Below are 25,703 nucleotides of genomic sequence, written 5' to 3'. Positions count from 1 at the left end.
CACACATTTCCTATCAGGCTGATCATATTTCATAATATTATAGTTTCATTTTTTTTTTTAATTATTATTATTTACATGCCTGAAATTTAAAGAAGGAGTTTTAACTGTTAACAGATGAACAGTAGGCCTAACTGAAGTTACTGTGATCTGCCTCAGTTTGGAACATCAGAATTCTGCAGGTCCAGAGCAGAAGGCAAAAAGCAGTAACTGAAGTTACTGTGTTCTGCCTTAGTTTAGCCGACCCAAAGGATTTTCAACTTTGTTTGTTCAGGTGATAAAACTGATTCTTATTATTGCAAATATGACAAAAACTCATTTGAAGAAATTGAAGACTGCCTTTTGCCTTAGCAGGGCAGCATAGGACTGGCCCTTAAGATCAGCGCGCTCGTAGGGCCTACTGTGACTCCCAATGCCGAACTGATGTAGTTGACGAGGTGGCAGGTTCACGCCCTTAGGGGGACGAACTGTGCAGGAACACCTCCGTCACACATAGCAGTGAAAGAGGATAGATGTAGGCCTACCAGATATCATGTTAATTGAGGAACATATGAAGAGTTCAGATGCAAAACCCCCTAAGTGCCTTTTCAGAAAATAATCTTAATTCATTTTTATTTAATACAAAGCTGCTAAAATTGCTTATTTTTTATTTAATTTATATAATATAACTATCTATATGTATTATCAAGTACATAAATGTAAACCAAACCAACAACGGGGTTCTCTAAAAATATAGAAGTGCAGGTCTTCAGAAATGGAGTTAGGGGGTTTTGCATCTGAACTCTTCATATGGACCACGAGACAGAGACAAAGAGAGAGAGAGAGAGAGAAAGAGAGACAGATAAATGTTCAATTCTTGTGTTATATCAACACAGAATAAGATGGGATCAAGTCTGGAGTCAATGCTGTGGTTATGCACCTCACAAACACTCAAAGTAGCCTAAATGTCACAGTTAATTTGAGCAAGATGCCATGCAAGTCTGATAAAATGAACAAATGTTTCAACTGGTGGAGATTTTTTTGCATATCAAATAGGCCTACCTTGTAATTCCATTTTCTTTCTTTCTTTCTTTCTTTCTTTCTTTCTTTCTTTCTTTCTTTCTTTCTTTCTTTCTTTCTTTCTTCTTTCTTTCTTTCTTTCTTTCTTTCTTTCTTTCTTTCTTTCTTTCTACACCAGCTTATTTGAAAAGAACAGCTTATAGGCTGCAGTTTCAGTTGTAGGCCTACTATGAAAATCAATTCATTGCCTATATGGTGAATTTAATTTCGTTCTCAATCTCACTGTCTCACACTGCCCTCTGATGTGTGCTGTGGCTTTGACATTGGCAGTTGAACTGAGTTTGACAGCAAGTTCCTGGTTGGTGTCTGGACTGGCCTGTCTGGCACGCCCACTCGGCTAATGATACGCCGCCGCTGAGTAGAAGCACATGATTAGGCGTGTTTACCTGCCTGCGTCTTTGGAATGCAGTCAACCCTACATGACACAACGTCCACGAAATATTACTATTGTCGTCTAAAGACATGACAATTACATCTATCTGACCTTCTATATGCGCTACTCATATTTTCACCATTTTCCAAGCTGGACTGGACTGTACACTGGACTGCACGGGACAGAATTGCATGAACTTCGTGTAGCTCCTTTTAGGACAAGTAGCAACATTGTAAAAGGTAATTGGAACAATATAACACCGTTTTGAAGGCTGTCGAGTCAGACATGTTCGTGGAAACGTGTAGAATGCACGATGATTGTTCTGTTCTTCAAGGTAGCGTGAATAGCTAGCTCGTGATATTTCAAAAGCTATGCCTATGCGATTGTTTGGCTAGCGCTAGCGGCCAGCATCCGTAGCACATGCAAGTAAACGTCAGTGGTCTACAAGGAAGTAGCCTCGATTAACCTGTATTTGCTACATCCATACAATGTCAACTTCTCTCCCCGTCTGCTCCTTGTTTTTTTGTCATATCATGTGTTGCAAAGCAAACGCTAGTTTCCTCTCTGTGTAGATGAAGTCGCTTATTGAAGGTGACTTCATTCAGACCACTTTTGTTTTGATGAACACCACACCTAGGTCTTTTCATCATCCAGAGGTGGGTCGCAGAAGAGGAAACGATTTAGGAACCTCATTAGATGCCTTCCTAGTTTGCCACTGTAAAGCCTTAAACAGGCCCAAATGGAGGACGTAGACGTGGAACGTGAGTATATGGCATGTTGTCGCAGTGTTTCCTTGCATAATGTTCTTGTGTACGCGTGTGCTTGTGTTTTGAAGGCTTCAGTTTGAAATCATGATTTCCTGGGAACTTTGTGAGAGGATTGTATTTTCAGTTTGTCATTATGGGATATAGTCATATGATTAAATCTGATCCATAGACACAAGTTATATCTTTAATTTCTATTCATGCAATGAAATAACGTGCAAAACACAATATGATGACACCTGGCTTCACCTGTCTGCCTGAACCCCAGAGGTGACCCTGGCATTACTGGATGCTGCCAATGATAAAGACTCGTTGGTGCAGGAGCAGGTGCGGAAGTCCATCCTCACCCTGGGGAACCAGCAGCCCGAGAGGGTTCTCACCATGTGCCAGGATTACCTGGTCAAGCATCCTAAGGTTGGTTGATTTGAATTTGATTTATATATATGGGCGGGAAATAGGGAGCGCTGTTCTCTTTGGTTATATCGCATTGCATTACATTTTCTTTTCATCATTCATTACATGGCATTTAACAGATACTTGGGTCCTATCCAAAGTATAACGATAATCATAATCGCGGATGGTCTAACTGTGTGCCAGGATTACCTGGCCAGCACCCTAAATGTCAGTTGATGCTGTGGATGGTCGGGATAAAGAGGAACTTCGAAAAATAGTGACAGTGTGCTATAGGCCTACTGTGTGGACTGTAAGGTCATGGAGGTGTCTTTTCCGCTTGTCACTGTGAGGTTAATTATGACGAGCACAAGGTGCCATGTTATTGACGGTCTGTATTTTGGTCAAAACGGATATGTCAGGCAGCAGAAGAATCAGTTTTCGTTGGGTCACCGATATTAAGGGAGAAAAGCATTTCTTTGTGACCTAAATTGACTTTGACAATAAAGGATGAATGCGTGATTTACGCATTCCCTGAGGAAGGTCAGTAGACCGAAAGCTTGGCCTATTATTAAAAAGAACACAAAGGGGATTTAAGTGTGCAGACACCATTTGAGTTAAATACATGTAATTGAGTTCTCCTGTCCTTCCATCCATTCTCTTAGGCTACTCTGATGATATTACTTCTAGCTAAGCTGCTCCCATACAATCCCATTACCTATGCTAGCTTGGAGGTAGTTTGTATTGCCAGACTCTGAGAAAATCTGGAAGTACCATATAGGAGAAAGGTAAATCGCAAAATTTAAATCAAGTGGATATTTAAAGTGAGTTTATTTCTAGAAATGGTGGATCGAGTATGAGTTTAATAATGGTGCCAGATTTATGCTAATGCAGTTTTGGAGTTCCACCTAGTCTCTTAAAAAGGTATGGAAAGGCAAGTTTCATTACAATATGTTTTGCTCGGACACCGAAATGTGTGATTTCATACGGAATGACTCTCTTGTGGTAGCTGTCACTCTGTTGAAGTGTGAAGTAATGTAGACCTCAGGTTGTCGGTCTTCAAGTATTGCACATCTTCACTGCGGAGGAAGTGGGTTGCCTAATGCATATGTCTACCCCAAGATGCTACCGAGCATGTGATCTAAGATGTGTGTGTGATCAACATTTGGCCATCAGAAGCGTTATTTGACAAGTTTTTCTGAATGTTGCATGGTCTCAAATGGCCAGTTCCACCTGAATGACGAGTTTTCCTTTCTCCTCCCCAGCTAATTGTTGGTCATAGAGTCGTCATACTGCAAACTATTCAGCTTGTGGTGGAAAGCAAAATCAATGAAATCACTTACCCACGAATCAAGAGCATAATTTCTCTGGCGTCAGATGAAATGACAAGGTCAAAGGTGAGACAGTCCCCTTCATATAAAAAGCTTTTACCTGTCAATTCATAACAGCAATGCTCATTTCTTGGGTCTGTGCAGTAAAAAGTTTCTGTTAACATTTCATTCTCATATGAAAAACTTTCTGATGTCAGACTGTGAGACTGGCTTTGTTTGTCTGAACCGAACTGTGGTATTATTTCCTACTTCTAGGATGTGGTTCCAGATTGGCAACAGGCGGCTAGCAATATACTGGTTGCTGTTGGCAACAAACACATCAATGACATCATGGAGGAGATCCTGAGCAAGTTCCAACCGGGGGTCCTGCCACATTTCTTCATCGTCCAAACATTAGCCAGTCTCTCTGACTCTAACGGTAAGACATGCAGCGTGTCTGCTTTCAAAAGCAGACAACATGGTTGGCATTGTATTTCTTACCTGCACAATTTCAGAATTAAAAAATATACAGTATCATGCTTTGCATGTTCCGTTTAGATGCCAGGTGTCATGTTTATTAATGGGAAATGTTACATTCATGGAATTAAATGGATATATATTGCACTTAAGCAACTTGCAGATGTGTGGACTAAAGAGGTGTTCATGGTGAATTTGCTGACACGTACCCATTTCATTCCTTGTAGTTTACGGCATGGTACCTTTTCTCAATGCCATCCTGAGTACCATGTTGCCCATGCTGGGCATGGCTAAACAGGACAACATGAAGTGGGTCTTCTCCTCTGGTGAGTCAGCTTAATAGAACTAATATCCAGCGTCTTGGACCTACTGGTATATATTGGTCGGAGTTGGTGTTTTGATCATGGAAGCAATGCATGCACATTTAGAAATCCAATTGATTACAAGTACTGCATGAAAACAATATTCATGTTCCTTGTGACGTTCTTTTTATAATTATTTCTTAGTCACTGTCGTAGTGTGGACTAAGCATATGAAATTGGGTATTGCTCTTGTTTTATGTTGCTGAATGCGCGTCTCTATGCACGAAACATGCTTTAAGTAAGTTAAAGAATGTAGGAAAGGATGTGCTCTCACTACAGTATATTTTTAACCATTGCACACTGAAGATGGGCTCTTAGATATCTTTCTGATATATTTCCAGATATCTATCTGGTTGAGCAGTAAACACATATTGAAGCAATCTTTGAGTGCTATCCTTTCCTTTTTTGATTATAAATAAGCTTGAGGTTGACCTGGCTTTTCTGCCACAGCTCTCTCCCACTTCAGCGAGAGCATCCTGGAGTACCTAGCCAACCTGGACAAGGCGCCCGACCCCACGGTGCGCAAGGACACATTCTCCAGCGAGATCTACGCGTCCTACGACGTGCTCTTCTGCACCTGGCTACAGAGCCGAGAGCCCAAGGTAATATGGCTAACAACACAAATACACCAGATGTCATTACAGGGACACCGGCGATGGAAGTAATGGACTTTGTATGGAATCGCTGCCGTCAGAAGAGACAAAATCGATTTGCCCAATGAGTTGATTTCAGTGAGAGTTTGTAGTTGAGCTCCAGCAAATATTCTGCTAATTAGCTATGATGTGGTTTGGCTACAGCCACCGCAGCTTATTGGCATGTCGTAATGCTTACATTTTACTTTTAACGGGCATACACGGTCACTTCCATTGCTCATGTCGCTCTTTCTATGAATACAGTCCGAGGGTTCTTTGTACCTTGGTCACCTCTGGTGTGTTTGCGGGGTAATGGGCCCTCCATATTTCCTGCGATGGAGCACAAAAAGTTCTTAGTTAGTCTGACCAAGCTTCCGAGCTCTGATATTTCAAATTGTCCATGTATCTGGAATGAATCAAATTTGAGCATTTCAAACTGCTCAATGGTGCGTGCTTAAGATAATAAAGAAAATACAGTACGTTCTGTCATTGGCCTTACTGGTATCGAAGTCAAAGGAAGGATTGGTCAGAGAGTTGAAGTTGCGATGGCCATGCTACGAAGGTAGAGCTAATGAGAAGAAGTGCTGCCCCACTTACTGCTAATTCAGTTATAGGAGCTCAAGGGCCTTCCTTTTGTTCAAATAGGAGTCACGGAATGGCTGCCTGCCTGCCTGCCTGCCCTGATCTTATTCTAGAAATAAGTTTGGAGAGTTAATGACTGAGTTCAGTTCTCTTAAACATCAGTATGTGATTCTACTTTGTTTTTCTATTTGTATCCCTTTAGAATTTATTCAATACAATGTCACCCTGAAGTTTAGAGTACTTTGTGGATAAACTGTTGTTATGGAATGTCAAATCCCACTAACATCCCTAACACTGATTGCATGCATGAACGTGACAGTAGGAGCGAATGATGCTAATGTTTGATGCATACGTGAGGATGAGGGCACCCAAACTTCCCTTCCAGGCTCTGAGTCTTCCACTGACGGGCTAGAACTGTCCTGAGAGACTTCTCCTAATGGCTCTCCTCCCAGTGCAGGGTTGTGGGGGGAAGCCCCACACAAATCTGTAAAATAACTAAAATCCAAAGCACAGGTCCAAAGAACGCCAATAATATCCACAAGCACCAATCAATCTCTCTAAGCACTTTCTGCAAGCTCCAACGCTAGTCACACAGGCCCAGCATGCGAGCTGACGCCTCCAAAGTGTCCACCGTTCCCCAAGCAGCTCTCTGACCTATGACCCTTAGACTCAGAGCTGGAGGTTAGCCGTGTGGACGTGTTTGTTTGCTGTCTATTCTACATGCTCTTCCTATTGCTGTAAATGTTGTTTTTGGTGCCTCACCTTGATTTCATATCAGGTTGAATTGCAAATGTCATGTCATGGTCCCTGTTTTGTACATAACACTAGCCAAAAACATAAGCTGAATTGTGGCTTGATAAGTCAGGGGTGGGCACCCCCTTTACAAATCAATCAATTTCTTCAAATAGGAGTAAATACGGCATCAGATACAATAGGTGGCAGGATCTGTCAAAACATAGTTGTGTGGTAGCTTGCGTATTGTGTCAGCATCACAGGGTGCAAGACAAAAAGTCCTTTCCTGTGACCCCTCTCCTCGCGATGAGAGGCTCGTCATCATTGATAGATCAACGTTTGTACCCTATATCTTGCAAAAACACCTTGCAAAGGTCTTTCTCTCATTTGCAATCGAGATGTTGAATGGGAGAAAGTGACCCAAAAGTCGCTCTCTGCTGGTTGCCTGTAGGGAAACCTTTCACGGAGGTGGGGCAACACCGAGGCAAGAGGACGGGAGGAACAGGGAGTATACTAAGAAGCTGGTTCAGTAGTAAACCAGGTTAAGTAAAGGTAGAGGTAAATCATCTAATAGAAGAGCCTGGAGTCCTTATTTTCTTAACTAAACTATGCCTGCAGATATATCTATTAGCAGGTTTACCACTTCCTGTACAGTAGGTTAACTAAGCCTGGTTCATCACGCAACCATGTTGTTAGTATTCCCCCCAGGAAAACACTGGACAAAATAGTTAGACTTGCACCCATAGAGAAGCACGGGAGGAAAGGTGGAGTCTGGAGTCCTCCATTTTAATGTGGAGCGTTAGTTAGTTTATTGCTCTCATAGTCCCACAGCTGTCCAGTCTCTGTGTTAACACACTGTCCTGGCTCTCAACATGCCAAATAAACATGGCGGCTTGGCCTGAGCAGCAAGCCATTTAGCCAACACAGTGCTTCACTCAAGAATGTCTGGTGGATGTCTGTTAAAATCCAAAGTCAACAACTTTTTATGAAGCTGAAACAATGTTGTTGACAAAGGTGGCTCGTCCTGCTTCAGAGAGTTAATAGCCAAACAATTTGAATTTGTGCTATTCATTCACAAATCCACCTCATTTCCTCACAGTTCTTCATCCAAGTAGAAAACTATTGGATGTTTTTGAATCTATTCTGCCCATCTCCTGATCTCTCTGATTCAGTAATGGTGTTGATGCCTTTATGCCAGTTGTCTATTAAAACTAGTAAAACTTTTTTTTTAGTTTTGTGCTTTGATTTAAAAACATTGTGATGCGTATCGAGATATAAAAAAATATGTCAAGATATCTTTTGCTCCCTAATAATAGCTAATGGGGTACTGTTCTTACTCACAGCATCATCGGTGTAACAACAAGTAATATCCCTGGGCCAGACAGCAAGAAAGCAACTAACCCCCACCCCCCACCCATGGCTATTGCCAGTTTACAAAAACGATTCAGGGTTTTAGTTTAAATGTTTGTGACCCTATGTTGTTGGGTGTTCAGGGGTTGGCCTCCTGGGAAAAGTTTGAAAATACAGTTGATTTATCTGTAATTTTATCACAATGTGAGAATGGAAATCTAGATAGAGACCTAGTCATCAGGGCCCCCTTGACTCATGGGACCCTGGGCCAGGGCCCGGTAGGCCTGTGCAGCAATCTGTCCCTGAGTAGTAAGTAAAACCTCACTCTGTGTTATTGTGCATCCCCTACTCTAGCTTCGTCTGACGGTGGCAGAAGCCCTGGGACCCATGAGTCACCTGATGGCACACGACAAGCTGGAGGAGCAGCTGCCCAAACTCCTACCCACAATCCTCTCCTTGTACAAAAAGAACCCTGAGCATTACATCATCAGCAAGGTAGGCCCCATTCAAGTCAAAAGGGTACACTGTAATATGTATTTGACGCTCTCATCATAGGAAACTCTGACGTCTTGCTTTGTAGGGAACGCTTGCTTTTACGATGCTCCATGTTTGGTTAAGGATGTGGAACATTATCCTCTAAAGTGAAGTTGCTACCGTTTCAAATGTTCCACATTTTTTCTGTTTTCTGGCATGTCTGTTTTTTCAACATTTGTGTGATGGCGGTTCCGGACCTGATAACTGCACAACATATTTGATCCAACCACTGGCTATATTGAGCATTCAAATAATCTGGAAAAAGAGATCAGCATCAGTAGTAGGGTGCAACAAGTGCCCCTTGAATATTAAAACTTTGATAAAACCTGCTCTGCTCTTGCAGTATTGTTAATTTGCATTGCCATAACTTCCTGGTAAATTTCTAGCAAATTCGATCCCTGTTAAAGAGTGGCCCCCGTTGACTGACGTTCAAAATTTCAAGGTGGTTGTGCCACCCTTTAAATTATTGATATTTTAAATATGGATAAAATTCAGGAATATTAAACACATGTATAACTTCCTTATAAAATATTAGTAAAATATAGGTACAAAGGAACAATTCTGCAAAAGCACAGCAGGATTTTCAAAAGTTGCGGTGTTTGATCTGATTTAACATTTCGTCATCTTACTGATTAAGGTTCATCAAACATTAAATCGGTAAGATCACATGTGTTAAATCCTGAAGTGAGATGAATACATTGTAGGATTTTTCTCTCCAAAGCCAGCCTCCTGCATGATAATGACACTGGTCTGTATTGTGCATCTGCGGTATCAGTCTTGGGTATTAGGGCTGTAACGTTACACTCCACTCACGATTCCGTTCATATCACGATTTTTGACCTATGGTTTGATACACCACATGATTTTTTAAATGCATATTTTTTAATAAATTAATTAGCTTTTTTCACATTTGCCAACATTATAAAATAAGATTATGAAAAAACTATGATGGTTTATAGGTAGAATGGGTTACAAGAGGAAGAGGCTATTAATAATTGCAAAAAAGTATTTAAGTAATAATAACAATTTGAAACTTTGAAGCACTACTACCACATCATATATGGTTGTTTTCTGGGCTGGGTATCAGAACTTTGAAAGAGCATAGCATTCATATCACTCAGTAGCTGCAGTGAAGTCACCTCTGCTTGAAGGAATATGTGTCAGGGTTCTTCATACTTTACTGAGATTGCCTCCTCTGATATTGTACTTGTCAGAGTCTTTGCCAGGTTCTGGATGCTTCCGTGAGCATGGGCAGCCGGGTGTTGGAGACCCAATTGGACAGCCTGCTCGTCGCCCTGCACCAGCAGGTCAGTTACAGTTACAGTTCAAAGTTTCCACACCCATCCAAAAAAAAATGTTCTCCTCAGTTTTCAATAGAACCCCGCACACTGGATGTCGGATAGCGAATAGAGACAAGTTCTATTTTGTCGGCGCCCCCCATTGACTATCAATGCTATGTTTGTGTGAAATTGGGTTTGGGGGTCGGAATTGTGTCGGAAGCGAAAGTGCTCCGCAGTGCTGTGCGGAAGCCCTAAGAAGGAGTTTCTTTCCTCATGCCATTTGTTTACTTAATTCCTCCTAATTGATTTGACTGAACACACACACACACACACACACACACACACACACACACACACACACACACACACACCTAGGGCAGTCATGGGTAAGCGTTTAGGGCGTCAGACTTGTAGCCCAAAGGTTGCGGGTTCGACTCCCGACCCCCCAGGTTGGTGGGGGGAGTAATTAACTAGTGCTGTCCCTCATCCTCCTCCATGACTGAGGTACCCTGAGCATGGTACCGTCCCGCCACACTGCTCCCTAGGGGTGCCATTGGGGGCTGCCCCCTTTCACGGGTGAGGCATAAATGCAATTTTGATGTGTGCAGTGTGCAGTGTCCACTTGTGTGCTGTGGAGTGCTGTGTCACAATGACAATTTGAGTTGGAGTTTTCCAATTTGGCTTTCTGTCACACACACACACACAAACACACACACACACACACACACACACACACACACACACACACACACACACACACACACACACACACACACACACACACACACACACTATCTTCTGCACGCTTGTTTCGCACCAGCCATTCATTTCAGTACATGTGGTACGAAAGTGTCCCTATGTATATGACAGATAAATATCCTTGTGTCCTAGTACATACGGCCCTTACATCAGTTGGTCAAGAAGGTGGCTATATATGCCAAACTAATTGCTACACGTGACATAACGCGGGTGAACATTAAAACATTTCCAATGACCAAAAACACAACACAAGGCAAGGCATTTGGCTGTTACACAAAGTCTAGGCACATATTTCAGTAAAGTGCAGGAAATGTAGGGCAACCGTGGCCTTAGTTCGTCTTAGGGGCAGAGGGTTGCGGGCTGCAATCTTGCCACAGCAGATGTGGGTGGTCTAACACCATCACCCATGCCTGACATGCCTTTGAGCAAGTCATCTATTGTCACCCCACATGATTGTAGCCATAACCAATACCCTGTAACCAAACTATATAATTAAGTCGCTTTGGATAAAAGCCAAGTGTAATGTGACGTTATGTAAACGTTGGTCTGTACTTTGCACATGGTTTAAGAAGCCAAAGTATTTAGTGTATTTTGTGTATTTTACAAACTGCTTTTCTCAATTATTATTGCATTTTATAATGAACTTTGGGGGGGATAAAGACTGTGGACTGACTGAGTGCAGAACATGTTTCTATGTTCCATGCAGGTCATGTGCCAAAGTAGTAGGCTGCATAATTAAGAAATCTCTCTCAGCCCCACTCCTCTCCTACACTGGTTAATGTGCTCTATCACCATGTCCCTTGTATTCTAGATCTGTGCACCTATCGACTACAGCAATCCTCCGACCGTGAAGAACCACAATGAGATCTTAAGATGCTTCAGTATTCTGGGTAGGCTTTGAATTGAAGACGCATGTTTTCATCTCATGCATTTCTGCTTTTTTTGTGCACATTTTGACAAGAGCCTTTTCTGTGCTTGGGTCACAATCAGTAGTCGACTGCCAGTAATCCTGCAGCCATGTGATGTGGATTGAGTTAAAGGCCTTCTCCTTTGGCTAGTCTGGGTGGACACCGCCCTTAGCACATTTGAACTAATGCATGTTTATTCTCAGGTGACACTCATTGCTCACGTGCCCTCAGAAAAATAGGCAAAAACAGCTGCCACTCCTAAAAAAAAAGAGCTTTAAAGTCTTCAAGGAGCACATTTAAGCACATTTAAATTTTGGTTGAATGGCTGTTAGTCCAAAGTGCTCCTCCAAGCCCTTTGGCTCTATCCCAGAGCTGCCTTTTTGTGTAGATTTAGGGAAGATTTAAGCCAACTGTGCAAAATATGATTGTCTTGGGCAATGCTGTTGAAACTCTGATCGGATTCTGTAATCAAGAGGTATTGTTTTTTTTAGTTTTTTTTTTAAGTTCGATGGTCATATTCCTGAAAATAATAATACAAAAACCCTTCATTGCAACACATGCTAGATAATTCATAAAATGTGTGTGATGTCTGACTTATGTCTTTTAATTCTCCCCATCTCCTTTTTGGCTTGCTTTGCAGCCAATGCCTTCCCTGACAGGCTGCTGGTGTTTGTTCTACAGAAAATGGAGAACAGTAACGAGAGGAACCGCGTGGGCTCCCTGGCCGTCCTCAGACACCTCATCAACTCCACCAGTAAGAGCCACAGGCACCACAAGCAGGCAGGCACTGCTTTCCCTCTCTGGCAGTGACCATGCCTGCTGTCCCACTGCACTGTCTGTCAAGTTTTTACTGCAATATTACCACAGGGTACTACAGTATTATTAATGCAGTATTAGTAATTGATGCAAAAAACACAAACATTCTGCACTTTAAAGCAGTGTTGTGCAGTTTTTTTCCCATAGAGATGTCCCCCTATACCTTTTGCGAAGTAATTTTTATGCATGGGTTGAGATGGTTCATTTGCCCTTACCTTGCGTAACCCATTTTAGCCTGATGACTTGTATATGTTGTTTGACCTTTGGTGCCTGGAGACACATAAACGCTGCATTCAGGCTCTTTAGATTTTAGCTTTTTTAAAATAAAAATGTGAGTATGTTACAGCTCAATGAAAACATTCTAATGCAAGATGAATGAATAGACACTCTAAGTGTCTCTGAGTTTAAATGCAACCTATTTCATGTTTTTATCTGCATCAGAGGCTAAGATATTTAAGTTTTTATAGGCTGAGGGCAACTTTCCCAACAGGGGCTTAGGCATTCAGCAGGTGTTTTTTGCAGGTGCTTTAGGCATCAATGGGTTAATGGAAGAATACTGCAGGGTTTTCTTTTTCACAAGGGTTTCTAATGCAGAGTGCCTCAGTTCAGATCTCTGGTTGTGTACATGCTGATTGTTCATGCTTTACATATACACCTACTATAGTGTATAATTAACTGAATACTACATGGACTGAAAAGGGAAAAGCAGACTTTGACCGTGCTTACAAATAAAATGTAACAAAAAAACCCTCACCCTGCACAGTTCAAACAATTGTAGTAACTAATTTGGGGTCCTTGGGAAATGTTCTGCTCCATGAGGGGTCCTCGTCCCAAAAGACTTTGCTGAACTCCTGGTTTAGCAAACTAAGCGAAGCCTTGTCGACTCACCCTCTCGTCTCCCCCACAGCATCCATCATGGAGAGCAAGAAGCTCCTCATCCTCGCCAGCATCCGACAGCCCCTGGCAGACCATAGCAATAAGGTACTGTAGCACAGCCAGGGTTGTACCTGAACTAGGTCAATGAACTATAGTTCATGAACTGGTTCATAATTTGGGGAGAAAGTGAACTGAACGCACACCATTTACTTCCTGATGAATTAACTATGAGCGAGTTCATTCTGGTGCCTGCGAATGAACTACATGTGCATTTGTTTAATAGGGTTCCTTCGTGTTCAGGTGAAAACCCAGGCAAATACAATGCAAAGAACCCTAATAATATCAGATGATCTACATGTAGCCTGTATATTTTCACTCCTCTGATAAAAAAAATAATTGCTCTCTGTGGTGTTATCTAGGCTTTGCCAATGATATTGAACAATATTTCTCGCAACAACCTCTGGCCAAAAGAACTATGAACAAGTTAATTTTCCAACATTGTGTACAGCAAGCATCCAGTGTGCACTGCGCTTTTGAGAGCCAAATTAATTACATAAATAGACTGTAATGGCAAACTGTAATTCTTTAGTAGTTCCTATGAACCTATTCAAACTTACATACACTGTAGAGAGATGTGTTTACTTAAACAGGGCTACTGACATTTGAAAAATTGTTCTTGATGTGAATAAGTTGGCATGAGAAGGTCACCTCCATGACTCTTTTAATTCAAAGCAGTTTAAGTTATTTTGGTACAGGGCATTGGTTTGCTTCCCCGGAGCAATGTGGGGTTAGTTGCCTTACTCAGGGGCACTTATGACATGGATGGATTTGTAAGGATGTAAATAACCCTCCGATCCAAGGCCAACTCCTTAACTATTAGGCCACGACTGATCCAACATGTTTATTTTATGTATTGTTTGGCAATTATTGTCTAAATCCTTTGTCAGGTGAAGAGAATGGTTGTGCAGGTGATCAGTGCCATGGCTCATCACGGTTACCTGGAGCTGGATGGAGGAGATCTGCTAGTGCGCTTCATAGTTCAACACTGTGCTCTCCCAGACACCTACTATGTGAGTCTTGTTTTCCTTCCCGCCTAAATTCAAAATATTTCCTTGTTGTTTATGAGTGATTCTACGATTCGCCTGCGCTTTTGGCAAAAGCAAAAAGTCAATTATCAGTATTTTTTTCAACTAAATGACCTAGATGTTTACATAGTGTATATATTTAAGTTTCCAAACAAACAAATTGCCAAGCTTAATCTTAAGAGTGATTCTACGATTCCCCTACGCTTTTGGCAAAAGCAAAATGTCAATTATCAGTATTTTTTTCAACTAAATGACCTAGATGTTTACATAGTGTATATATTTAAGTTTCCAAACAAACAAATTGCCAAGCTTAATCTTAAATCATTTGATAAATACTCTAATGAAAGCGAACATTTGCTTAATTATTTTGTCAACAGTGTTATGGACAAATACTATGTCATTTCAAACATATATAAAAATACTACAGAGTTGAAACAATATATGTTTGAAAGTGCTTATGTCCCTTAGCAGTAATATTGTCATTAATCTGTGCAACTGATATAGAAAATGTGATTGTTGAGCTTCATAAGTAGGATTTTATGAGTCACTGTGATACAGACTGACACATTTTTCATCATAAATCCCTGTAACGTCTGATTTCAATATAGTCACCCTCCTTACACAAGACTTACACAAGACACAAGACTTCCTTCTCCAGAGATAATCCCTAGTGTATGTTCATAGGATTTTTCCAACACATAAGGGATCAATAGCACAAAAACACTTTCAAAACAGTCAACCATGTTACTCAACTGTGTTACGGTCAACAGTGCAGGGGAACAAGTCTGCACTTTTTTAGGAGAAAAAACAGAGCAGACAAACCCATCTCCCTAGAACACAAATTATTTTGTTTGTTTGTCTGTCAATATGGATATAAATTGGCAAAAACGTACTCCTCCTCAACTGTCATCAGTGTTGCCAGATTGGGCTGGTTCCCGCCCAATTGGGCTGCTTAGGATGGCCGTGTGCGGGTAAAAATGGCATCTATCAGAAAAACCTTCCCACTGCCATATAAATCAATAGAATTGGGCGGGTTTTTAGGGCGGATTTTGATCATTTTTTGGGCTGGAAATCATCAGCCTCATCTGGCAACCCTGACTGTCATACTTAATTGTAACACCATTGACGGTAACACCGTTGACATTTCAGCCATTTTTATGGTGTTGTGCTAACTGAGGACCTCAGAAGTTCCACCACAACACCTTAATCAATTCATGTATCTGTATGCTTTATCTGTGTTTTTCTACATGTGATTTCTAATTCAGATTCTTATGAATATGTTGATAACACAGTTGACAGGCAATTTTCCCACTATGAGAACATGAAAAAGAATGGATTAAATTATGGAAGGATGGAGCTCAAAATTTACCAAAAAGTCTTCCCGTATCCTGCTAAAGAGGTTATGACATCACGTGATGTTATTCGTATGGCCTAAGACCAAACCATTACTGATTTATGGAGGAGGTTTCAGACCGTGACACGGTTAACACAGTTTTCGTGGACACACACAAAATGGCAAATTTCATGTATAATGGAAAGGACAGTGGTCTTTCTGACAGTTTTGTCATATTGTGGTGATTACTGTGAATCAACATTTGCAATCGTCTTGGGCAAAACAAGTTTCTTTACATGCTAATATGAAGACTGAATCTGACATTTGGAAAACAGGACGGCATGAAAACGCCCAAAACCAGTATTAAATATTCATTCTTGCTGAGGGAAATAATGCTATGTCTACACTTTCTGTATTATATGAAAGATAAATGTTTTCTAATGTCCAAAACATCATTGGATGCAGTTAATAGTTAGTGGAATTGCCAAATAAAATCCACGGACTTAAAAGTGTAGGCGAATTAGAGAATCACTCTTAAATCATTTGATAAATACTCTAATGAAAGTGAACATTTGCTTGATTATTTTGTCAACAGTGTTATGGACAAATACTATGTCATTTCAAACATATATAAAAAAAAATACTACAGAGTTGAAACAACATACGTTTGAAAGTGCTTATGTCCCTTAGCAATAATGTTGTCATTAATCTGTGCAACTGATATAGAAAATGTGATTGTTGAGCTTCATAAGTAGGATTTTATGATTCACTGTGATACAGACTGACACATTTTTCATTATAAATCCCTTTAACGTCTGATTTGAATTTAGTCACCCTCCTTACACAAGACTTCCTTCTCCAGAGATAATCCCTAGTGTCTGTTCATAGGATTTTCCCAACACATAAGGGATCAATAGCACAAAAACACTTTCAAAACAGTCAACCGTGTTACTCAACTCTGTTACGGTCAACAGTGCAGGGGAACAAGTCTGCACCTTTTTAGGAGAAAAAACAGAGCAGACAAACCCATCTCCCTAGCTCATAGCTAATTGTAACACCATTGACGGTAACACGTCTTGACATTTCAGCCATTTTTATGGTGTTGTGCTAACTGAGGACCTCAGAAGTTCCACGACAACACCTTAATCAATTCATGTATTTGTATGCTTTATCTGTGTTTTTCTACATGTGATTTCTAATTCAGATTCTTATGAATATGTTGATAACACAGTTGACAGGCAATTTTCCCGCTATGAGAACATGAAAAAGAATGGATTAAATTATGTAAGGATGGAGCTCAAAACTTACCAAAAAGTCTTCCCATATCCTGCCAAAGAGGTTATGACATCACGTGATGTTATTCGTATGGCCTAAGACCAAACCATTACTGATTTATGGAGGGGGTTTCAGACCGTGACACGGTTAACACAGTTTTCGTGGACACACACAAAATGGCAAATTTCATGTATAATGGCCTTGGACAGTGGTCTTTCTGACAGTTTTGTCATATTGTGATGATTACTGTGAATCAACATTTGCAATCGTCTTGGGCAAAACAAGTTTCTTTACATGCTAATATGAAGACTGAATCTGACATTTGGAAAACAGGACGGCATGAAAACACCCAAAACCAGTATCAAATATTCATTCTTGCTGAGGGAATTAATGCCATGTCTACTCTTTCTGTATTATATGAAAGATAAATGTGTGCTAATGTCCAAAACATCATTGGATGCAGTTAATAGTTAGTGGAATTGGCAAATCCATGGACTTAAAAGCGCAGTCGAATCGTAGAATCACTCTTATGTATGTTTAACCTTTGTTATCCTGTTGGCTGCAGCGTGGGCAGCGCACTGCGGACCCCGAGGAGGTGACCAACGAAGCACTACGGAGCATGTGTGACAACACCCTGCACCTGTTCACCACCACCGTGGGGCGTCTGACTGACGTGAGTCTGATGTGCAAACTCTCCACACCCGTGTATCAGTTCATGGAACATGGTAGCACGTACTGTAAATAAGATCCACGTTCCGTTTGTTCACTCACTTAACTGAAATACTACGAATAATAGCAGTGAAATAACAATAACCAAATACAAACCTAACAACAGGTTTGCGTGAACCCATTTACTAACTTCTTATTTGGCTACCACATGTAAACACCTGTGTGACGTTGATATTGTATTCAAGTTTTTTTTTTTTATCAAAGAAAGAGCATATGAAGGTTGTTTCAATCATGTCTTGCAACAATTTCATCAGTGTTTCGTTGAAAGGCCCACAACACCTCTAAAGGGCAAAACTGTGACATCTTGCATCCTGTGACATCTTCCTCTGCGTTTCGCCCTCTGTGGTCATTTTGCAGCCCAGTTGAAGTCCCTTCTCTTAATCCAAATCCAGTTGCTGCTTCGTTCAACAGTGCCTGTTGCATCATCTTTTGGATGTTATTGGGAATAAATCAAGATGTTGAAATGTAAACAAACACCTGCCCCCATTAAAATGACCAGGATCTCAGTAAAAATTCTCGGTAAAAATTCCCAGGTACTGAGAAGTCCAGGATAGTGTGAGCATTACAACTGCATGTTGAAATTGGCTGAACTTATCCTTTAAGAAGCTTGGTGCTAGACGTAGCAGCAAATCCTCTACAATCAATCTCTTTTGAAAGCACCTGGGCGCTCCAACCACGTTGTTTGGCATTGGCTGTCAAGTCAGAATACTTGTTCAATATGCTTCACCAACTGCAGCCTCCCAGGGTGCGGTTACCAGTAGTTCCACAATGAGATGTCTGGCCTGAGGGTAGTTGTGACGGCCTGAGGTGGAAAGGTAAGTCTCTGACTCAGAGACAATTAGCCAGAGTCACAGTAGATTAATAGGGGTACCTATCTAGAGATGATACATAGGGGTACTTTATTGGAATCCTTGCAAATGGAATCCAGTAGGGTTTATGCCCCCTTTGGAGGCCAGTGGAGGTTGAGCATGAATCGAGTTCCCTTGGCGCTATAGATGGTGGTAATGCACATTGTATGCAAGCAGTGTGTTAGTGGCAGTTCTCCTTCCTTGCAGAATGATAGACAGTTGTTGTAGCACCAGGTTGCCTCCAGGTTTAGCGGCTCTGCGACAAACTGATTTTGTAGCCAGTGAGGATGTGCTTCACTGTTGCAGGGGTTTGACAGAGTTTACTAGAAGGATCTTCACCAAACCATTGGTTGAGGCTTGTTAGCGTGGGAAGAACATCATGGGTGGCTCTGACGATGAAGCTGATTTGACTGATTTATAAGATTGAGTGAGCTATTGGACTTTTGGACTGCACTTTGGGGAGATAACTTTGAAGTAGCTGAATAAAAGTGGCCTCTGAAGACAGAAGTTTATAAATTAGCCACCCATGGGCCATATGTTCTCCTCTCCCGCCTGAGTGTGTGGGAGCCTTTAGTGGAGTTGTTGATCTAGGAGGGGGATGACGAGAAGGGGAAGCAGAGCTCAGTATTCCCACAGATCCCAATGTAGGCTTACTGCAGGGTGAGGCTAGAGCTCTAACGCCATAATGGATTAGGACAAGAAAGCAACCAGGCACACCATTAGGATTCACCGTCACACACACACACACACACACACACACACACACACACACACACACACACACACACACACACACACACACACACACACACACACACACACACACACACACACACACACACACACACACACACACACACACACACACACACACAAGCCAAGTAACCCAGCAGGCAGCATTCAGGAGATATGAGCCATTTTTCCAGCAGTGCTCCCAACACACACGCGCCACACAGATGTCTTCTTACACGTTTTACTAGCTGTTGAAGTATCCCTGAGTTTGTTGCACTCATTTTCAATGAAGGAAAAATAATAGCAGTTACATTTATATTTCCCTTCATTTTAGGTCTAAGATGTGATTTTAGGGTACAACCATAATTTCTCACTTTCTCCTCCCCCAATCTATGAAATATCTATTGTGGGGGGACAAATGTATTTGTCATAAGGTGATCACGAGGCGACGATTAACCTTAGCCATCTTTTGTTCTTTTGTGTTTTGTCTACTCAGGTGTTGTGGCCGATGCTAATTGGCTACTTGACTCCGGGACAGTATTCCAATGCCACGACACCGCTGTGCAAGAGCCTCATCCTGCTGGCCAATAAGAAGCGAGCTGCCCAGGAGCCAAGCTTCACCATCGACTTCAGAGCCCCAGGTGCATTAACCAACGGCAACCAATGGTGTTATGTTGTTATGATGATGTACCTATGTTTTACATATTTACTTTTAATCTGATTAGAAATGAAATAACTCCTTGAAATATGCAGTAATGAACATATTAACACCTCCAGCGAAAAAAAATTATATCTGATCTGGTGAAGATTCAGGCTCAGAAGGTTTGTATGGTCCGTTTGTGTTTTTTCTAAGCCAGACTTTCATTTATATACACCATCGAAAGCTGTCAAACACAGTTCCAATTGGATAGCATCATACAAGTATACAGTATATTAGGACTGTAACGATATGTGTGTAGAAGCCAAAATAATTGTGCCCCTGAAAAACAAGTCCCCTTTAAATCGGTGCATCTTGATTCTGCCTCTTTGCACCACGAGATAGTTATATTGTTACAGTGCTAACATACAATTATTCCAATTTCTTTTTGGGTTCTATGCCATACAGTCTCATAACTTTTGTAATATTTTTGGCACCCATGCACCAGTCATTTTAGAATCGCCACTGGGCACCGCATTAACTTTGTAAATGTTTTAAGTCTGACTGCAAACATGGCAAAATACCCTATAGAAATGAATGGGGACAGTTCATCAAGGCGGTATGGTGGGTGTGTGCAAATATCCCACCTGTTCCAATGCCAACAGCCAATGATTATACCGAACAGAACAGTGTGCACAATAGTGACGTTTTCAATGTGCGTTACGCCCATTTTTTTGCGGGAAAACAGCCAATGCAAGTCAATCAGTGGTGTTTGGGGAAGAATAAATGAAAGTTAAGGACCTGTAGATTAGCGTTGTTCATGCACAACATGCCGAAAACGTGTTGTGTTGCCGGCTGTTCAAATAATATAGCCAAACAGCCGTCGCTGAAGCATGGACTGTGTTCATTTACAATAGCCGATAGCATGTAAGTTAATGAGACATACAGTTGAGGACGATATTATTAGCCCCCCTCCTGAAATTAGACATCTCTCTTGATTTCTCAGTGAGAATGACCATTATGAACCGTTTCTGTTATTCTGGAAACAAATACACTGATGGAAATAATGTCCAATGAGTTGAATTTGGATTTTTCCATTTTCACAATGAGTTTAAACAAAAAAGGTTAAAAATGGCAAGGACAGAATGATTAGCCCCCTTGTCATTAAAAGTCAATAGAGTGCCATTTATGAACCAAAACCGACATCAGGCACTTTGATTAGTTGTTAACTATTTTGGCACATGCCCTACCATGGATTTTTTTGCCCATTTTTACATTGCAAATAGTTAACCTGGTCCAAATTGCATGGATGTTGAGGATGGACATTCATTTTCAGCACTCCTCAAAGACTATCTAAAGGATTGAGATCTGAACTACAGCATAATCATGGTTTTAGTAACCTTGAGCAACATTTGAACAATTTTGGATGAAAGTTTTCTGTTATTATCTTATTGAAAGATCCAGTGAAAATCTTAGCTTCCTCTATGAGCATATTTTTGCACGGTCACCTTCCACATTCTATCATAATCTTCTGGTTTTATGGTGCCGTCCACCCAAACAAGGTTTCCTGTGGCTGAGGCTGTCACAGAATGATGCTTCCACCACCATGTTTAATTGTGGAAACCATGTTATAAAGTTTTAAGGACTATCCCTTTCTTCACCTGACAGAAGCAGAATTCATGCATCAAAGCAGGTGCAATTGAATCTCATCAGATGAAAGCAGATACTTTCAAAACTCATTTTTGACTTTAAAATGTTCACAAGCAAAGCTCAATAACATTCTAATATGCATCGCCTTTAGTAAAGGGGTTCTTCTGTGATGATGGCCCTAAAGCCCAATATGATGACAAGGCCTAACAGCTGTCATTCTTGAAATAAAAACTCCAAGTGAGGCCAGGTCAATAACAATCATCTAGGCAGGTGTCCAATGCTTCTTTGGTCTAATGAGACTAAGCAGTTTCCACAGTTACACATAGTGGTGGGGGTATCAAGTTTTTAGACTGTTATTCAGCCTCAGACACAGGGAGTCTGGGTCTGGATCTGGATTGCTGGGTCCTCCAACAACATTGTAACCCAAAGTAAACATTTAAATTAGTTCAGAGGTTCTTCAAGGACACTAAAACCATGATACTGGAATGACCCGCTCAAAGTCCAGTCCTCAATCCCACTGAGAGTCTGTGGCAAATGTCTATGCTCAGCATCCATACAATTTTGACCAGCTAGAACACTTTGCAGTGAAGAAATGGGCCAAAATCCCTAGTGGGCCATGTGCCAACCTAGGTAACAACTGATCAAAGTGCCTGTTGTCCATTTTGGTTCATAAATGGCGTCTTTGACTATTGACTATTGACTAATGACTATTAATGATCAGGGGGCTAATAATTTTGTCTGTCATTTTTACCCTTTTTTGTTTAAACTCATTGTAACGATAGAAAAATACAAATTCAAGTCATTGGACATTATCTCCATCAGTGTATTTGTTTCCAGAATAACAGAAACAGTTCATAATGGTCATTCTCAGTGAGAAATTAAGTGAAATGTCTAATTTCAGGAGGGAGGCTAATAATATCGTCCTCAACTGTATATATCCCCCATAAAGGGGCGTAACGCACATTTAAGAGCAAAGTACCCGGATGGCCGTTCATGAGTATTGCTCTCGTGTCGTTAGGGAAGTACTGCACCTGCATAAAAGAATCGTCTAGTAGAGTAAGATATGTTAAAACCCGCCCATCCAATGCAAAGGAGTGTGCTCAAAATTCGGTCTCGTAAGGGGGCGTTGTCCCTCCTTCTTCTTCACTTTTCGTGGTGTTTGCACAAGACGTGCGCTACCACCATCTACAACGCTAAGGGGACTCCATTTATTCTCAACCTCAAGATTCCGAAGGTCTCCTAATCGAAGGTCTCCTAAAGGGGCGTTCACCCGACGTAAAGTGGATACCGGAAAAAAAACAGACTGATTTATCTCTGTCTCATATACTATTCTCTGCCTGCATAGTGTCAAAATAACCTGTGAGAAGAATGGCTTTTAAAGCTTTATTTTGACTCAAAAGATGCATCTAAACATGCTTGTCTGATAAACCTTTCATACCAATTTAACCATTTGATTTAAGCGCCAGTATCCAACAGTCCACCTACGCTTGACTGTTATCAGTTTGCCTACAGACAGAACAGATCAACTGATGATGCCATCACCAGCGCACTACACACCTCCCTAACACACCTGGAGAAAAAAGACACCTATGTAAGGATGCTGTTTGTGGACTACAGCTCAGCCTTTAACACCATTGTCCCCAGCATACTCGACGACAAACTCCGGAGTCTAGGAATTCACAGTGGCCTTTGCAGCTGGATACTAGACTTCCTCTCAGCACGGAAACAGGTGGTGAGAATGGGCTCCATCACATCATCCTCCTTGACCATCAGCACGGGAGCTCCGCAAGGTTGCGTTCTGAGCCCTCTCCTCTACTCTCTATATACGCATGACTGTGTGGCTATACACAACAACAACACCATCATCAAGTTTGCAGATGATACCACTGTTATCGGTTTAATCACAAACAATGATGAAACAGCCTACAGGAAAGAGATAAACAACCTCATGGAGTGGTGTAGAGGAAACAACTTGTCTCTGAATGTGTCCAAGACAAAAGAATTAATAGTTGACTTCAGGAGGAAAGAACACCAGTTTGAAACCATTAACATCAACGGTGAGACAGTGGAGAGGGTGAGAGACTTTAAATTCCTTGGCGTTACCATCTCAGAAGACCTCACCTGGGACAGTCACACACAGCGTATTGTAAAAAAAAGCCAGCAAAGTCTGTACCACCTCAGACGATTGAGAAAGTTTGGGATGAGACCCAAGATCCTGAGGTCGTTTTACAGAGGCACCATTGAGAGCATTCTGACAGGGACCATTATTGCATGGTATGGGAACTGCTCTCAAGCCAACAGGAGAGCTCTTCAGAGGGTTGTGCGTACAGCTCAGTACATATGCGGCTGTGACTTACCCTCCATACTGGAACTGTTTGAGGGAAGGAGCATCAGGATGGCAAAAAAGATCTTGGCTGATCCTAGTCACCCCAACCATGAACTGTTTACCATATTGCCATCTGGGAAACGGTACAGAAGCCTGAAGTCTCACACTACCAGACTCCAAAGTAGTTTCTTCCACCAAGCAGTTAGATTACTGAATTCATGCTGAAGACAACAAGGCACTTTATTTGCACTTTTTTCCACCCCCCCCCTCCCTTTTTTATTTATATTTTTATTTTTTTAAATCTTTTTGAGGACACAAGAAAAACACAACAATTTTTACTCTTTATAGGCTTCAAACCTATAATAAGACGTAATAAACTAATCTTGAATCTTGAATCTTGAATCCTAAACTCGCGTTTCACCATTCATTTTCAAAGGGTCTGGTCTTTCTAATCAAAATAGCTCTCCGAGGGCGTTGCCAACATGGCCGCTGAATGAGGTAACTTCACCTATAAGAGCTTCGGTTCAGATCCCCTGGTACAGTAACCAACGGCAAAGGATGATGGTGATGTCATAATGGACCGTTGGTAGACAATGCCAGAGCCATTTATACAGCTCTGCACAGTGCCACCATGAGGAGGAGGAGTTTTTTTTGGGTTTTTTTCCACTCCTGTCGCTGCTGCAGGGCTGGTCAGTGTAGTCAGATTGGGCTGTTTCCCGCCAAATTGGGCTGCTTAGGATGTCCGTCTGCGGATGAAAATGGGTAGAAATGGCATTTGGGGCGGGTTTTTCTGTAAATAAATGGCCATAGAAATCAATAGAATTTAATTCAAATTGGGCAGGATTTAGTGCTTCCAGGTGGATTTTGAGCATTTTTTTTTAGGCTGAAATCATCAGTCTCATCTGGCAACCCGGGCCTGTGTGCCACCACCACTGCTGCTGCAGGACCACTTCGGTGTAAACTGTAAACAGCATGAGCACACAGCGGGTCGATAGTTGCGACACGTCAGCGCTTTTACATGCCGTCCAGGCACTCCAGGACCTCCTTTTTCCACCCCGGCCGGCACGGGCTGGCTGGAAGTTGCTCCCTGCCACAAGACATTTTGTTTTCATTAAAGACCCATTCAGCTGGGCCCAGACGTGTCTGCTTTTAATTAGTCGAATGAAAAGCCATATTTATCATTGAAATAATGGTACGAGCGAGGTCCTGAACCTTACGCTGTAATCGTTTCTTCTGGAGGGAAGAGAGACGATGATTAAGCAAAGGGCCGTGTGTGTGTGTGTGTGTGTGTGTGTGTGTGTGCGCGCGCGTGTGTGTGCGCGCGCGCGTGCACATGCATGCGCACATTTGCACATGCGCATGCACGTTCGCGTGTATGTGTGTGTCTTTTTGGATTGCGGTGTGGTGGTGGAGTTTTGGTAATCATTTACTCGTTAATTGTAATGCCTTTAGATTGGCCTATCCCGTGGGAGGCTTCCCCTGAATTTGCCCCCGTTTCTCTCTCTCTCTCTCTCTCTCTGTCTTTCTCTCTGCCTCTCTACCCACAGGCACTAACCTGCCGACACCATTCGTCCTGTTGACGCGCCTGCTGGTAAGGTGTCTTGACCTCTACTTTGACCTTGGCAGGCAGTCTTGGTGTGTGTACATGATTGTTGGCCTCTCAGAAAGTGGATGCTGTGCAGAGCCTTTGAGTAAATGCTTTTTGGCTGCTTCTGCGAACCTACTCATCACGCGCCACAGACCATAGAGCACACATGCACGTACACACACACAAGTATGTGCACTGCAAATTCACATGGAACACAAATTTCAAACTACTTTGACGTTTTCCTCTTTCTCTCTCTCTCTCATCCCCTCCCCCCCCCTCTCTCTCACACACACACACAC

The 25,703-nt window shown here is 41.8% G+C and overlaps 1 protein-coding gene across 3 annotated transcripts in view; it reads left to right on the top strand.

Annotated features, from left to right (window-relative positions):
* Nucleotides 1-1,389: 1,389 nt before the first annotated feature.
* Nucleotides 1,390-25,703, top strand: part of mroh1 (maestro heat-like repeat family member 1) — a 68,521-nt gene continuing 44,207 nt past the window's right edge. For all 3 annotated transcript variants that reach the window (XM_063199783.1, XM_063199784.1, XM_063199782.1), the window contains exons 1-16: nucleotides 1,390-1,668; nucleotides 2,067-2,190; nucleotides 2,462-2,607; nucleotides 3,849-3,980; nucleotides 4,170-4,332; nucleotides 4,598-4,696; nucleotides 5,183-5,334; nucleotides 8,383-8,523; nucleotides 9,777-9,869; nucleotides 11,413-11,491; nucleotides 12,150-12,263; nucleotides 13,233-13,306; nucleotides 14,149-14,271; nucleotides 17,460-17,567; nucleotides 19,700-19,844; nucleotides 25,364-25,407. In XM_063199783.1, coding sequence (XP_063055853.1) covers nucleotides 2,169-2,190; nucleotides 2,462-2,607; nucleotides 3,849-3,980; nucleotides 4,170-4,332; nucleotides 4,598-4,696; nucleotides 5,183-5,334; nucleotides 8,383-8,523; nucleotides 9,777-9,869; nucleotides 11,413-11,491; nucleotides 12,150-12,263; nucleotides 13,233-13,306; nucleotides 14,149-14,271; nucleotides 17,460-17,567; nucleotides 19,700-19,844; nucleotides 25,364-25,407 — 1,635 coding nt within the window. In that variant the 5' untranslated portion in view covers nucleotides 1,390-1,668; nucleotides 2,067-2,168. The remainder of the gene's footprint in view (nucleotides 1,669-2,066; nucleotides 2,191-2,461; nucleotides 2,608-3,848; nucleotides 3,981-4,169; nucleotides 4,333-4,597; nucleotides 4,697-5,182; nucleotides 5,335-8,382; nucleotides 8,524-9,776; nucleotides 9,870-11,412; nucleotides 11,492-12,149; nucleotides 12,264-13,232; nucleotides 13,307-14,148; nucleotides 14,272-17,459; nucleotides 17,568-19,699; nucleotides 19,845-25,363; nucleotides 25,408-25,703) is intronic.

The sequence above is a fragment of the Engraulis encrasicolus genome, chromosome 5 (genome assembly GCF_034702125.1).
Source record: "Engraulis encrasicolus isolate BLACKSEA-1 chromosome 5, IST_EnEncr_1.0, whole genome shotgun sequence".
NCBI lineage: Eukaryota > Metazoa > Chordata > Actinopteri > Clupeiformes > Engraulidae > Engraulis > Engraulis encrasicolus.
Note: the sequence above shows the minus strand (reverse complement) of the source record. Positions and strands in the feature narration are given on the sequence as shown.